At 55.3% G+C, this 14,234-nt stretch overlaps 1 protein-coding gene across 2 annotated transcripts in view; it reads right to left on the reverse strand.

Moving 5' to 3' along the window:
- Positions 1 to 13,362, reverse strand: part of MAPKAPK3 (MAPK activated protein kinase 3) — a 28,663-nt gene extending 15,301 nt beyond the window's left edge. Inside the window, exons 1-2 of one of the 2 annotated variants that reach the window (XM_055557255.1) lie at positions 13,210 to 13,362; positions 12,679 to 12,933 (exon numbers count right to left, since the gene is read on the reverse strand). In XM_055557255.1, coding sequence (XP_055413230.1) covers positions 12,679 to 12,882 — 204 coding nt within the window. In that variant the 5' untranslated portion in view covers positions 12,883 to 12,933; positions 13,210 to 13,362. Of the gene's footprint in view, positions 1 to 12,678; positions 12,934 to 13,194 lie in introns of both variants that reach the window. The other variant, XM_055557254.1, reaches the window with a different exon arrangement.
- Positions 13,363 to 14,234: the final 872 nt, after the last annotated feature.

The following is a 14,234-nucleotide window of genomic DNA, read 5'->3' on the forward strand; positions in this document are numbered from 1 at the left end:
GTCCTTTTCCTGTGGGGAAGCTGTGACTCTGAGAGGTGAAGTGACCTGCCCAGAGTCACACCACTGGGTCGTGAGAGTCAAAACTGGGACCCGCAATGAAAGAATAACAGAACTCTACATTGCCAAACCTACGATTTAATAGAAAAACCTGTAATCACTTTTTAAAATCCAGATGCATATCAGAATTATCCTGAAATTTTTTGGAAAAAAAACAAAACTTAGACCCAGACCCGCTGGCTTCTAGGCAGTGAGGACAAGGCAGGCAGCTGCTGTGCTCCTTTTGTGCGTGGAGCTCAGCTCCACAACCCTGGGGCTAGACCAGGCTCTGCCATTTAATGATTGTTAACAACGGCGGCGACGGCGGCAGTTCACAGAGCACCTCCTGGGTACCAGGCGCTCTACACACACCTGAGCTTTTGTCCTTCAACAAGGACACCACTGACCATCACTCTCAACTGAGGAGACAGAGGCTCAGGAAGGTTTTATAGCTTCTCTGGGTCACAAGTCTCACACAGGGCCACCTCTGAGTCTAGGAGTCCTTTGGGAACCAGGAGTCAACCCTCATGCCCAGGGAGGACTGCCCGTTTTACAGATCTCTTCCTGACCTCTACGAACATTTACTGGTCCTGCCTGGGGGCCACGCCTGGAGCTGAAGTTGGGAATGCTGCCACACACTGTTCCCCAGGACCTGGGGGTCTATGGATGAGTTACTGCTGGTTAGGATGCCTGATTGGAGAAGGCAATGGCACCCCACTCCAGTACTCTTGCCCAGAAAACCCCATGGATGGAGGAGCCTGGTGGGCTGCAGTCCATGGGGTCGCAAAGAGTCTGACACGACTGAGCGACTTCGCTTTCACTTTCCACTTTCATGCATTGGAGAAGGAAATGGCAACCTACTCCAGTGTTCTTGCCTGGAGAATCCCAGGGACGAGGGAGTCTAGTGGGCTGTGTCTATGGGGTCACACAGAGTCAGACATGACTGAAGTGACTTAGCAGCAGGATGCCTGATGAGGATGTAGGCACTAAGGAACTGGGCTTGGATCCTTCTCCTCTCTTTTTCTTTCTTTCCAGATTTAGAACCTGGCAGAGCAGAACCAGGAACAAGGAGGGCCCCCAAAGAGCTGTTCCCAAACCAGGCCAAGGCTGGGGTATCTGATGGCTGGGAATGAGAGGAAAGTGGCTTGACTGGCTTGGAGCCTCCCTAATCACCTGCCACCAGAGTCCTGGGAGGTGGGAGTGGCTGGGGCTCTGAGCCCAGTATCTGCCTGGGAGGCTCTGCCAGCAGGAGAGCCAACACACATTTTGAAATTGTGAAATCTCAGGGGGCTTCCATGGTGGCTCAGTGGTAAAGAATCCACCTGCCAATGCAGGACACACAGCTTCAAACCCTGACCTGGGAAGATCCCACATACCTTGGAGCAACGAAGCCCGTGCACCACAGCTACTGAAGCCTTGCACTCTAGAGCCGCTGCTCTGCAACAAGAGACACCACTGCAATGGGAAGCCCGCACATCCCAACTAGAGACAGCCTGTGCAGCAGTGAAGACCCAGCACCGCCAAAAAGAAATAAATAAAACAATTAAAAAAAAACCTAAAGAACACAAGACTCCTTCAATTTGCTAAATGTTGGTGGCCTCAGTTTGTCTGCCTCCTACCAGCCCCAGAAAACCTAGAAACGAAGGTAGAAGTGCCAGGTCTGGGTGAGGGTTGGGGTAGGGGAAGAATGCTTCTGGAAAGAGGAAGCTAAGCCAGGCTCCCAGGGAGGGAGGGGGAGGGCCGGTGGGAACACAAGTGCTAGCTGGAGCAGGTGCGGGTCCCATGCATATGAAGGACCAGCTATGCCACAGGGCTCTGGGTCAGACAGACCTGCATACTGGATGCAGGGGCCAGTTACATCCGATCTGTACCGAACCAATCTGGAAAATGGGGACAGTGACAGTACTTACTGAGAACACACAGAGAGCTCAGACAAGCACAGTGCCAAGTGCAGAGTAGAAATGGGCTTTGAGGTTTGCTTGGCTTCACGAGTCCCCCTGGGTCTTGCTCTGATGTGGCCTCATGCTCTTCACCTCCTTGGTCACCAGAATTGGGGGCAATTCAGGCACAGCCTCTAGGACCCAGGGAGGCTGATCCCCTCCAGTCCAGCAGGTCACAGGAAACAGATCCTGAGAGGGGCAGGACCAGGCTGTGCAGAAGTAGACTACGAGTCAAAAGTCTATGGATATTGGGACTTCCCTGGTGGTCCAGTGGTTAGGCCTTTCCAATCCAGAGGTATGGTACAGGCTCCATACCTGTTTGGGCTAAGATCTCACATGCCTCGCAGCCAAAAAACCAAAGCGTAAAACAGAAGCAATATTATAACAAATTCAAGAAAGACTTTAAAAATGGTCCACATTAAAAAAAAAAAAAAAGTCTATGGATACCGTTTTGCTGTGAAAGACTCGGTGAGGAGGGGCAGACTCTCCAGGGTGTGGGAAGATCAGGGCTGATCTCAGGGAAGGGACCCTGGGGCATAGGAACCACGGCTGAGTGCTAGGGACCTAAACCAGGGGACTGACCTGGCCCTCAGCTTGGGCAGACTGGAGGTAGGGGCACATTCCCACTCTCCCAGGTGGCAGATACCTTTACATCCTGGACTCGTTAGTGCCTCTGTTCAAGCAATGTCCCTTTCTGCAGAGTATGTAGTGACCCTGACCTTAATGACCTGAACCCCAGCTCCTCATCTGTGAAATGGGCCTGCAGTCTCCTCACCTATGGCACTGAGGGGAGGGGAGCAGGCAGGTCTGAGACTATGGGCACCTGTTTCATAGGTAGGGAAAGAGGCCCAGAAAGAGCTAGAACCTCCTTCCGCTCCCAGAGGTTACACAGTGTGTAAGTGGCAGGATCAGAGCTCCCTCTGCCCCAGGAGGTGGCAGACCCCAGCATCTGGCCCACAGCCTTCCCACAGCGGGTGAGGAGAGGCCATACAGGTGCCTTGCGAGCCCCTGAGCACATACTCAGAGGGTCTGGCTTCTCTTATCGTCTAACTTCTTAGAGGAAAAGAGGATTTTTCTGTCAAAATCAGCTACATAACGGTGAAATGTTACCCTGGTTCTGTTTCTTCTGTGATAGCATAAAAATAAGACATCTTCATCCTAAGACAGGAAAATTCTTAGCAAATGTGTTTTAGTTTAACCTCAAAAAGGTCTCTTCCACCTATGGCTGATTCATGTTGAGGTTTGACAGAAAACAGCAAATTTCTGTAAAGCAATTCTCTTTCAATAAAAAATAAATTAAAAAAAAAGGAGGGTCTCTTCAATGGTCCCTCCTCATGAAGAGACCCCACCTTGGCCACAAAGTCTGTGCCCCCAGCTGGCCAGCGGTGCCCATAGAGCCCGTGCGGGGCTACAGAGGACTGGCGGGTGTGGAGAGGGTGACTGAGGCCATGCCCAAGTGACCCCTGCAGAGGCCCCCAGCTGACCATGCTGTGGTCAGCTCTGGAGAAGGCACCCAGCACACCCGAGCTCTCACAAGAATGACAGCTGGTCTCTCCCCCGGAGGACGAAGATGACAAAGGAACACAAAGTGGCTCTGCATCTCTCCCACTTCCCTTGGCTTCGGCCAACCTCACATCTGCTCTGCATCTCTCCCGCTTCCCTTGGCTTCAGCCAACCTCATATCTGCTCTGCATCTCTCCCGCTTCCCTTGGCTTCAGCCAACCTCATATCTGCTCTGCATCTCTCCCGCTTGCCTTGGCTTCAGCCAACCTCATATCTGCTCTGCATCTCTCCCGCTTCCCTTGGCTTCATCTGCGTCCCTGCAGCTCCCCACACAGGCCTGGGTGAGCACCAGCAGCCAGGCTCCTCCCTGGGGAGGCAGGGAAACCGGCTGCCCAGGCTTCCAGCCTCACTTGGCACCTGGCCCCTTTCTCTCTGCTGCTCCTGTTGGGTTACAAGGCTCCAGGCCTTCGACACCCGACCCCTAGCTCCTGGGAGAAGTCTCTGGAGCCACAGCCATGAGGAAGAAGTAGAAGGGGAGGAAGGCCCCACCCTGTGGGCAGCCAGGGTGACAGCCTGGCAGCAGGGATACTCCTGCCACGGGAATGGGCTAAGTGACTCACCCTCCCTCTCCCAGGCCTCCAAGGGTAAGGACACACCCCAGTACAGGCTCAGCTGACTCAGGGCGTGAACCGAGTCATACAGAGCAGTGGAGAGGGGTCTTCGAACCTGAGTCATAATCGCCCAGCTTCTGTCCCTAGTAGGACACATACCCAACCGGTGGTATCACCACAGCTGACTGTTCCCCTGGCAACACCACTGCCAAGCTGGCCCAGGAGCGGCATCTTGGGGCATCCTCTTCATAGCCTTCTTAGAAGGGGGGCCCTTGAGAAGCAGAGCACCCGGCCCCTTACATTACTGACAGGCAGACTGACCTGCAAGAGGGGCCCCACTCCTGACCCCCACTGACAGGGCACACAGGGAAGGAAGGCTGACAGCCACCATCTGGCTGCCAGACAGGCCAGGGTTCCAGGGTTCCTTCACCTTTCCGAATCTCAATCTCCGTATCAGTGACAAGGTGGTGATAACAACCCATTCTCGGATTCTGTATTTGTGTTCAGCATGTTGGAAGCATTCAAAGGGACAAGTGGGTGCTCTTACCCTCACCCTCACCCCCTGTGCCACTGCCTGCCAGAGGGCATGGAGAGCACCGGCCAGGCCCTCAGGCACACCCCAAGAAGGGGGCTTGTGTGGGTTCACGGAACAGCTATGGAATAAACTATGAGTTCCTTGGGGGCTTCCCTGGTGGCTCAGATGAAGAATCTGCGGGAGACCCGGATTCAATCTCTAGGTCAGGAAGATCCCCTGGAAAAGGGAATGGCTACCCACTCCAGTATTCTTGCCTGGCAAATCCCTCGGAGGCTGAGCCCTTAAGAACTGGGCAGTGAAAGTGGCAGGTCAAGGCTCTAGCCCTTCACACTCCTGAAATAGACTGTGAGCCACACCGAGGTGGGGGTGGGGGCAGGTGCCGGGTGCAGGCTAGAGGGCCAGCGGCTCAGGGGTGCTCAGCCCAGGAGCGCGGGGCGGCGCACAGTCTCACAGGTGGCCCCATCGAGTCTCGGAGCCCCACTCCAGGCTCCTTCAGCCCCTCTCTCCCCAACTTCAACCCAGGAATCCTGGGGGGGTCCCCGTCTTGCACCACTGTCCCAAGCAAAAGGCTCAACCATTGAGCCATAAAAGGAGACCCACCGGCGGAGGCCACAGCCAAGGCTGACTTCCCACACCCCACGGGGACGCCTCAGGTTACAGGTTTGACGCTGCTGCTCCGGCAGCACCCGGTCAAGGCCGGAATCAGGAGGAAACACTGAGCAGCAAGGGTGTGGGCGGGGCTCCTCCTTCTTGTCCTACCCCCGTCCAATCCCTGGGGGTGGGGCAGACTTTCAGGGTGACTAGGATGAGTCCTGAGCACCGGACCAGCCCCCATCTGTCCTCTGCCTGCCCTCAGCCAAAACCAAGCCCGAAACCCACAGGACAGAGGGGCAGGGTCTGAGAGGGGAGCAACCAAGGGACAGAAGGAGAAACAGAGCTGGGAAAGAAGAAAGGGGAAGGACAAGGAGGCGGAGAAGACAGAAAGGGAGAGCATCACAAAGGGAAAGCAGCAAGCACAAAGCCACAGTTAAAAGAGAAGAGCGATCCTAATCCAAAACCGGCAAAAAATAAAACCCAAATCAATTTTCTCAGCGTCTCTGACCTGTCCAGTGCTAAAAAGGCCTCCTGAAGCACCCTGTTCCCCCAAAGAGCCACCTGGTACCCCTGCCCTAAACACACCGCCACAGTTCCCACACAGAAGGATTTTAATCACAATTACACTGGGCCTAATCCAGTTAGTTCCCGAAGGGCAGAGGGTGGGGAGGGGATTCTTTCACACCATTCTTTCCAACCCTGGAAGCGGCTGGCTGCCCCAGGTGCAGTGTGAACACAAGGGAGTCCTGACAAAGGCTAAGAATGTGCCGCTAAGAAATGCTCCATAAAGAAGGCTGAGCACCAAAGAATCGATGTTTTTGAACAGTGGTGTTGGAGAAGACTCTTGAGAGTCCCTTGGACTGCAAGATCAAAGCAGTTGATCCTAAAGGAAATCAACCTTGAATATTCATTGGAAGGACTGATGCTGAAGCTGAAGCTGAAGCTCCAATACTTTGGCCACCACATGCGAAGAGCCAACCCATTGGAAAAGACTCTGATGCTGAGAAAGATTGAAGGCAGAGGAGAAGGGGATGACAGAGGAGGAGATGGTTGGATGGCATCACTGACTCAGTGAACATCAATCTGAGCAAGCTTCAGGAGATGGTGAAGGACAGGGAAGCCTGGCGTGCTGCAGTCCATGGGGTCACAAAGAGTCGGACACGACTGAGTGACTGAACAACAACAACAAAGAAATGTACTCAGGCCGCCCCAAATGAGAGCCCTGCGCCTACAAGCTCTTGCTGTCTCTGACAGGATCCTGGGGATGTTAGCCACCAAGACCAACTTCTGCTTCCCACCACATATCCAAACCCCTTGCCACAAAGACAACTGTTTTGCAAAAAAATCCCAAACTGCCTTTTTCCAAGGTTACTTGGGGAGAAGGTGGAAGGAAGCCCAGAGTCTGGTCCTCTCTCAAGCCCAGGCAGCCTCTCATGTGGAGCCACACAAGGCCCCAAAGAGGCAGGAGTGAGGGCAGCAAAGTTCTCCTCAGAAAAGGTAGGAGCCTGTGGGAGCTGACTGGGGCTGTGGTCTCCATACCCCTAGAGCAGCAGACCCACCCATCCACATAGGGCCTGGCACCCACTTTTACAGCACAGGTGTGCTGGCAAGGTGCCTCACCCAAGGACAACCGCTGTCCCCAGTCCTTGCTTGGTGGCCATAACCTTTGGACACATGGCAGCCAGTTGCCAGGTTGGGACCAGATGAGGCTGGGGGCCTGCAGAGCCAGACGCTCCACCTGCTGCACCCTCGCAGGGGCCTCCTACGACGACGTCCCAAGGAGGCCCTGGGAGAGGAAGATGAGGGATCCGAGTAGGAGAGCAACTTCTCCAAGGGCAAACCTGGGGACCAGGCAGACACGTAACAGACCTCTGTTGTCAGGGAGACCAGGCTGTGGGCTGAACAATAGCCCAGGTGACCCAGAAGACCCTACAGCATCCCTGGAAATAGCATTTCACAAGGGTCCTGGTGACACTACAAAAGAAAGTTCTGGGAGAAGGAGGGCAGGTTTCTGCCCACCTAGTGAGGGAGGGCACCAAAGACAGACAGACACCTCAATGCGGGAGACCTGGGTTCGATCCCTGGGTTGAGAAGACCCCTGGAGAGGAAGCGGCAACGTACTCCAGTACACTTACCTGGGAAATCCCACAGACAGAGGAGCCTGGTGGGCTGCAGTCCATGAGGTCGCAAAGAGTTGGACACGACTGAGCAACTAACACTTTCAATTTCACTTTCTAGTCTAGTGGGATGACGTATGAATCTGAGTTGTGACAAATGGCGAGGGAGAGCCACCGCTGACCTTTCCCCAATCCTTCAAACCCTACCTAACTGCCTCTTCTTCCACAGGGCCCCTTGGTCCCTCCACGGCTCCCCAGAGTTTGTTAGGGCCTGGACACCACTTGCTGAGATGAGCATATCCTACGAGGACACAAGACTGGGAGTGGGGAAGCAGTACCCCACAGCAAGTGCTGAGTTGTGCAAACCAGGCATATTGTCACACACACACACACCCTGTGCCCTCCTCTGTCATCCACATGCTTCTCAGACCAGAGGCCTGCATGAAAGCTGGCAGTCTCTTCCAGGAAACCTCCCCTGGCTGGCCCAGTCCTGACAGTTTCCTCTCGCCCACTCACCAACCTAACTTCCTGCCTGTGGCACCCTGGACTTTTGCTGGGCTGGGCTTGTCTGAGACTCACAAGGCTTGAGATGAACCATACACCCTTTCTGAGGCATTCCCACAGCTAGCACGGTCCTTGTGCGCTGGCTTTGCGGGGCGGGGGCGGGGTACCACCACCTGTCTACTCCCAAGCATAGCACCCTGCACAATAAGGAGAGCTAGACAGACGCGGACAAAGAGCAGCAGGACCGCCTGGGGCCCAGTGCGGTCATGGAGGACGCTGTTAGCCTTCTTCCAGGAGCCGAGTGTCAGAGAGCCTCCTACGTCCCCACAGACTTGCATGAGGCATGAGGTGAGTTAGGCACTAAGACTCTGGGATCAAACTGCCTAGACACATGTCCCAGTCCTGCCACACAGCAGCCGGCCGTCTTGCGCAAGTGGATCACCTCTCTGAGTATCAGTGTCTTCATCCATAAAATGGGAATGAAAAGAGTTAGGTAAGATAACGTGTATTGTGCACAGGGCCAGGGCCTGACAGACAGAACACTCCGGAAAACTGTCAGCCATTCCTGGGAGTATCAGACCCCACAACACCAAGGTCTGAAGCCTGGAGAGATGGCATCAGTTCCCGCCTGGGGTGGGAAAATGATTCTGAAAGTCCCAGCAGAGGGGATCCTGAGAGCAGGCTAGGAGCACAGCTGCTGAAGCTGTGAGGGAGGCCAGCTGGGCAGGGCCTGAAGCATCTCAAAACAATCCCCCTCTGGGACTTTCCTGGTGGCTGAGTGGAAGAGAATCTGCCTGCCAATGCAAGGGACGTGGTTTCGACCCCTGATTCGGGAAGATTCCACATGCCACAGGGCAGAGAAGCCTGTGCACCCCAACTATTGAAGCCTGTGAGCCCTAGAGCCCATGCTCTGCCACAAGAGAAACCACAGTGAGAAGCCTGAGCGCCACTAGAGAGTAGCCTCCACCCGTCGCAACTAGAGAAAAAGCTCGTGTAGCCATGAAGACCCAGCATAGCGAAAAATAAAGAAATAATTTTCAAACTGTCCCCAAATCCTGCTATTCGCATTTCATAGGGTTTGACACCCTCCCTAAGATCCTCATTTCAAAAAACAAACTGCCCACTTCTGGCAGTTCAGAAGGCTACTTGAGTCTGGTAGTACTGGAGTTACTCAGATTCTTTCCTTTCAGGAGAGGGGCGGCCTGGAGAGATGCAGTAAAACCACTAGCGGGGACTCCATTGTATGAGGCGGCCAGCCCTCCACACGCTTCCTGATGTGTCAACTCAGTAAACGAGGCCCTGCAGACGGTGATCTGACCGGTCTGGAGGTGGTAGGTGAAGGGGTGGCGGCTGCTAAATGAGAAAGTACCTGGCCTGCCAGGCAGCCCCACCCGGCCTCAAATCCAGCTCCACAGCACCAGCTCCAACAGGCCAGCCCCACCCATGGAGCAACGCAGGGACCTCCTGGCATGTGGATTCAACACCCCAAAACACCACTCCGACAAAGACAGAACGAGGAGGGCACTGGGAGCCCCAGGGGCGCCTAACATTTTTTAGTGGACCCAGAGGCCAGAGAGCAGGGCTGGGAAAGAAGACTCCCACTGCAGATCCCCTCAAGCTACTCAAGCCTTTGTTTTTTTGTTTTCTATGATTTACTTTTAATTGAAGGATAATTGCTTTACGATATTGTGTTGGTTTCTGCCACACATCAGCATGCATCAGCCATAAGTATACATACGTTCCCTCCTTCTGGAACCTCCCTCCCACAAGCCTTTGTTTCCATTTATCTAACTGTCACTATCACTTCTGCCTGCCAGGCGGCCAGGGACCACACGTGTACTTGGCAGAAAGTCAGGAGGGGAGATGATTCTGGTCTCTGCTATAATTTCCCATCCCAATCAAGTCATGTGGCTTCTGACCACTAACTAACTCCAGGTCCTGACTTTCTTATATGGATAAGGCTTGAGGGACTGGATCTCCATGTGAAGGGGTGGCTGTGTCCACTTAGCAGTGAAGATATGGGGTGTCAATGAACCAGTTAGCCCTGGAAGGGATCACAAACAAGAGGTCAGTAGGAGGCAGTCCCCTACCCCAGACACTTGGCAGGCAGACCTCCAGATCCTGCCAAAGGGACTACAGAGGTGCTAAGGGTGGTGTGGAGACTGGAATGTCGGCACTGGGGGTAGAAGCTTCCTCGGGAGAGAGTCGCTGAGTGTGAGGGAGGACAAGACGGATCAGGCCAAGTGGTCAGGGGCTCAGGGAAAGGAGAAGAGGCCCAGCTCCCCAGGAAGGAGGAGCCTGCTTCTCTGGGGCCCCCAAAGAACAGCAACGGCTACAGGGACACTGACCACAGCTCTTCCTGTTTTATAAGCGTCTGCTGTGTTCCAGGCTTCATGCCAAGCACTATCTATCACTTTGAGCAACAGGGCCAGGAAGACAGGCACGAAGAGAGGGCAGGACACTAGGCCTGGTCCACAAATGGCAGAGACGGCCTGGACACAGCCAGATTACAAGACAAGGAGAGGTCTGCCTGGGAAGGGATGTAGGTCCAGGGAAGCAGAAAGGCCAGAGCCCGGGGCTTCTGCTTAGGCTGACCAGGGGCAATTGGGGAAACAGCTAGGCAGAAGCAGAGAGAGGGCTGAGACCCACTCAGGGACTGACTGAGCTCCCGGGGCCCAAGACAGGCCATGTGCTGAGGTCTCCTGGTCCTGGCCCTCCTGTGCAGCGGCAGAGGCTATAAACAGAAAGGTTTATAGCCTCACTAGAGCCATCACTCATAATATAGGTATGATGTGCTAGAGGTTGTGGTTGTCCCATCTTGGAAGCAGGAGAGGACCTGCCTAGTTGGGTGGGGATTTGGTCACTGGAGTGGGGTGGGGGGTGGCAAGAACAGGAAGGTGCTGGGGTGGGGGCCTCATGGAATCCATGTCCCCCTTGCGGGCCAACCTAACACCAAATTCTGAAGATCCCAAGCCAACATCTCTAGCCATGCTCACCCAAAAAGCCTAAAGGGGAACAACAGGAGAATCTGTTCTGCATCTGCCCCCTTTCCACTCCACAACAGGGACCACTGAGGCCCTAGATTCAAGAGCAGGTGCTCTGAAAGTTGTTGCAGTCCGAAGTTCCCCCAAGTCACTTATCAGACACAGCACCTGCGGGAAAAGGCTTAGAGCCAGTCCTGCTTAAGCCAGTGCTGCCTGGGCCCATGAACTCCAGCCTCCCACTCCATCCCTGTCTCACTTACAGCCTCTGGAGTACCACACGGGGTGGTCAGAGCTCAGCCCTGGCTCACAGGGCCAAAACCTCAGTATTAAGAGGCTTCAGATGGCCCCTTGCCCACCCAGGCTGCACCCTGACCCAAGCAGGAGTGAAAGGGCCAAGATGGTGCTGAAGGAGAGAATGAAGATTGTCACTGCTCACTTCCTTAGCTCCATCTTCCCTCAGAAGAGCCACCCTTTTCCTGAAGGACTTGGAGAATCCCCTGCCAGGGGCTCCAGAAGGGCTCCCAACCCCACTCCGTGGCTGGGTTCGTAAGCAAAGAAGCTGTGCCTGAGACCCAGCCTCACCAGCCCAGCCCTGAGATCTTCCAGACCCATCCTCATGATCCCTTCCAAGACCACCCTGGGGAGATGACCCCCTCTATCACTCCTGGTAAGCTGGGCCCAGGTTCCTGCTCAGATACTTGCAGACTCTGTGCCCTAAGCAAGTCCTGTAACCTCGCCAGGCCTGTGCCAGGCCACTTTCTCTACATGCATGATTCCATTCCAAGCTCACACCAACTCCGTATCTTAACAACCCTTGAGCAGAGGAACCTGATTTTTGAGAGTCCAAGATCTAGTCCAAGGTCACAGAGCTGGCAAATGCAGGCCAAAGATTAGAGCTACAACTGCAGGACTCTGGGCTCGGGCTCATAATTGCAACACCTGTAAAATGAGAAGATCTTCAGCTGTATTCTAACCTCCAGGAGCCACGCTCCTTGCCATGCTCTACCTATCCACCAGGTCGCTGGCAGAGGCTGCAACTAAGTGAAGTTCCCAGCGAGGACAGAGTCAAGGGATTCGAGGTACGGGGCATGGTCCTGGGCCCAAAACTGTATGACCTAAGCCAGGGCTACATAGCTCGGTCAGCCACCCTCAAGACTCCCAGGACTCCAACTGTATCAGCGAGGTCTTAACCAGGCCCACAGAGAGTCTATGATGTGACGTGGCTAGATGGCTGGCCCGCCCTCTGCCCAGGAAACAGGGTGGGTCAGGTCGGAGGAGGGTCTGCCCCTTTCAACACGGGTCTGGTTGACTCATCTGGAGCCCATGAGTAGCTTCCTGCCCACAGGGGCAATGGGTGTCAGGCTTGCCTACCAGTCAGCCCTGGGAGACTGTCACCACTCCAGCCTAGGCAGACAGGGGCCTCAGGAGAATTGCCCCACCCCAGGCTTTTGTGGGGACTCAGGCTGAAAGTAAGTGAAACCCATTCCAGTCAGAAGAGTTTCTCATAGAAGGAGCAGCCAAGCTGAATGCAGGTCCCCCTCAGGCCCAAACTCACAGGCCCAACCAGAAACCCAGAGTCAGGAATTACTCACTCCTTGCTTCCGGGTACAGCAGGCTCTACCCACAGCTGACTACACCCCCTTGCTCCCTGGGACATTCTGAGCTTAGCTAAGCTAAGCCTCAGTTTCCCCACCTGTGAAGCAGGAGGGACCAGGAGCCCAGCCTTACACACGAGTAAGAAGAGAAAACGGTAATGCTTAGCCTAAGAAGCTTAACAGAGGCCCTAGGCATAGCCCGTATCCACAGGGCTCTGCTGTTGGGCCCCCGCCCATGCGGGAGCGCGGGGTCACTGACCTTCAGGGCACACTTCTGCCCAGTGCGCCGGTGGAAGCACTCCAGCACCTTGCCGTTCACACCCAAGCCCAGCACCTGCTTGGACAACTGGTAGTCATCGGTCACTGCGTACTTCTTGGGCTCCCGCCGGGCGGAACAAGGTCCGCAGGGTGCACTTGACGGGGGCGCAGGGCCCCCCTGCTCCTCTGCTGTCTCCACGTCCATGGCCCCGCGGGGCGCTCAGAGGCGGCCCCAGCCTGGCGCGTCCGGGGCCACCTGGGAAAGAGACGAAGAGTGAGTTCCGCTCAGACTCCTTCAATACACTCCAGCCAAGGACGCCCTCAGCCGGACTGGGCTTCGGGCCGGGGACAGGGCTGGGAATGAGGAACGAGTTGCTGGAGAGGACGGACCCGCGGCAGGGGGCGGTGGTCACGCAAGCCGGGCACCAGGCGAGTCCTGCCCCGACCACCAGTCAAAAGGGGAAAGCGCCGCGAGGTCCCGGGATTGGGAGGTGGAGGGGGCCCTGTGAGGGCGTACCTGACGAGGGCGTACCTGACGGCAGCTCACGGGACTGTGGTTGCCGGTAAGGGGCAGGGACAGGGGTCGCCAGAGGCCGCGGGCCGGAGCGCCCAGAGCCGATAGTCGCGCCGCCGCCTGCCCACGTGACCGCTCCCCTCCCCCGCGCGTCCCCGACTACAAGCCGGGCTGGGTCAGCCTTAAAGGGCCAGGCTGGCCCAGGCAGGACGGGGCGGGGCCGGACCCGCCTAGAGCGGCGGCAGAAATAGGGGGCGTGGCTTCTAGAGGGGGCGGAAACCTCCTAGGCTCCGCCAGCCGCTGGGGAAACCCAGCGCTAGAGCAGCCGGCTACCGGGTGAGCTGTGCGAGCAGCCAATTGTACAAGCCACCAAGGAAGTGGCAGCACAGAAAATCTTCTCCTGGAGCCCCAGGTAGCCCCTGGAATCGAGTGTTTTCTCTGGAAGCTCCCAAAAGGCCCTTCAGTACAATGTGTAAGGTTTGCAACTTAGTGGTTGCCCACTGCCAGTCTAAAGTCTTCATTTTTGCCAACAGGGAGAATGAAATGGAATTTTGTTGAGATTCGCGTCTCTCTGGTTCCTGGTTGCTCTTGGGATCTTTCTAGCACTGGTATCTCTCCCCTTCTGTGCATCTCTTGTTCATATTCCCTTGGAAAACAGCATCCTAAGACTGCTGCTGCTGCTGTTAAGTCGCTTCAGTCGTGTCCGACTCTCTGCGACCCCATAGATGGCAGCCCACCAGGCTCCTCCGTCCATGGGATTTTCCAGGCAAGAGCACTGGAGTGGGGTGCCGTTGCCTTCTCCGATCCTAAGACTAGAAATCCTAAATTCCTATTTGGTCATATCCACCAACTTTTCACCTTATGACTTGAACTTCTGGTGTCATGTTTAAGAAGTCTTCTCCTTCCACCCTAGTGCCAGATATTCTTTATTAGCTAAGTGGTTTTCCCTTCCACTCTGAGCCCATCTTAGATTGTGTGCTTAGTCGCTTAATTGCGTCCAACTCTTTGGGACCCCACGGACTGCAGCCCGCCAGGCTCCTCTG

Source organism: Bubalus kerabau, chromosome 20 (assembly GCF_029407905.1).
Source record: "Bubalus kerabau isolate K-KA32 ecotype Philippines breed swamp buffalo chromosome 20, PCC_UOA_SB_1v2, whole genome shotgun sequence".
Lineage (NCBI taxonomy): Eukaryota > Metazoa > Chordata > Mammalia > Artiodactyla > Bovidae > Bubalus > Bubalus kerabau.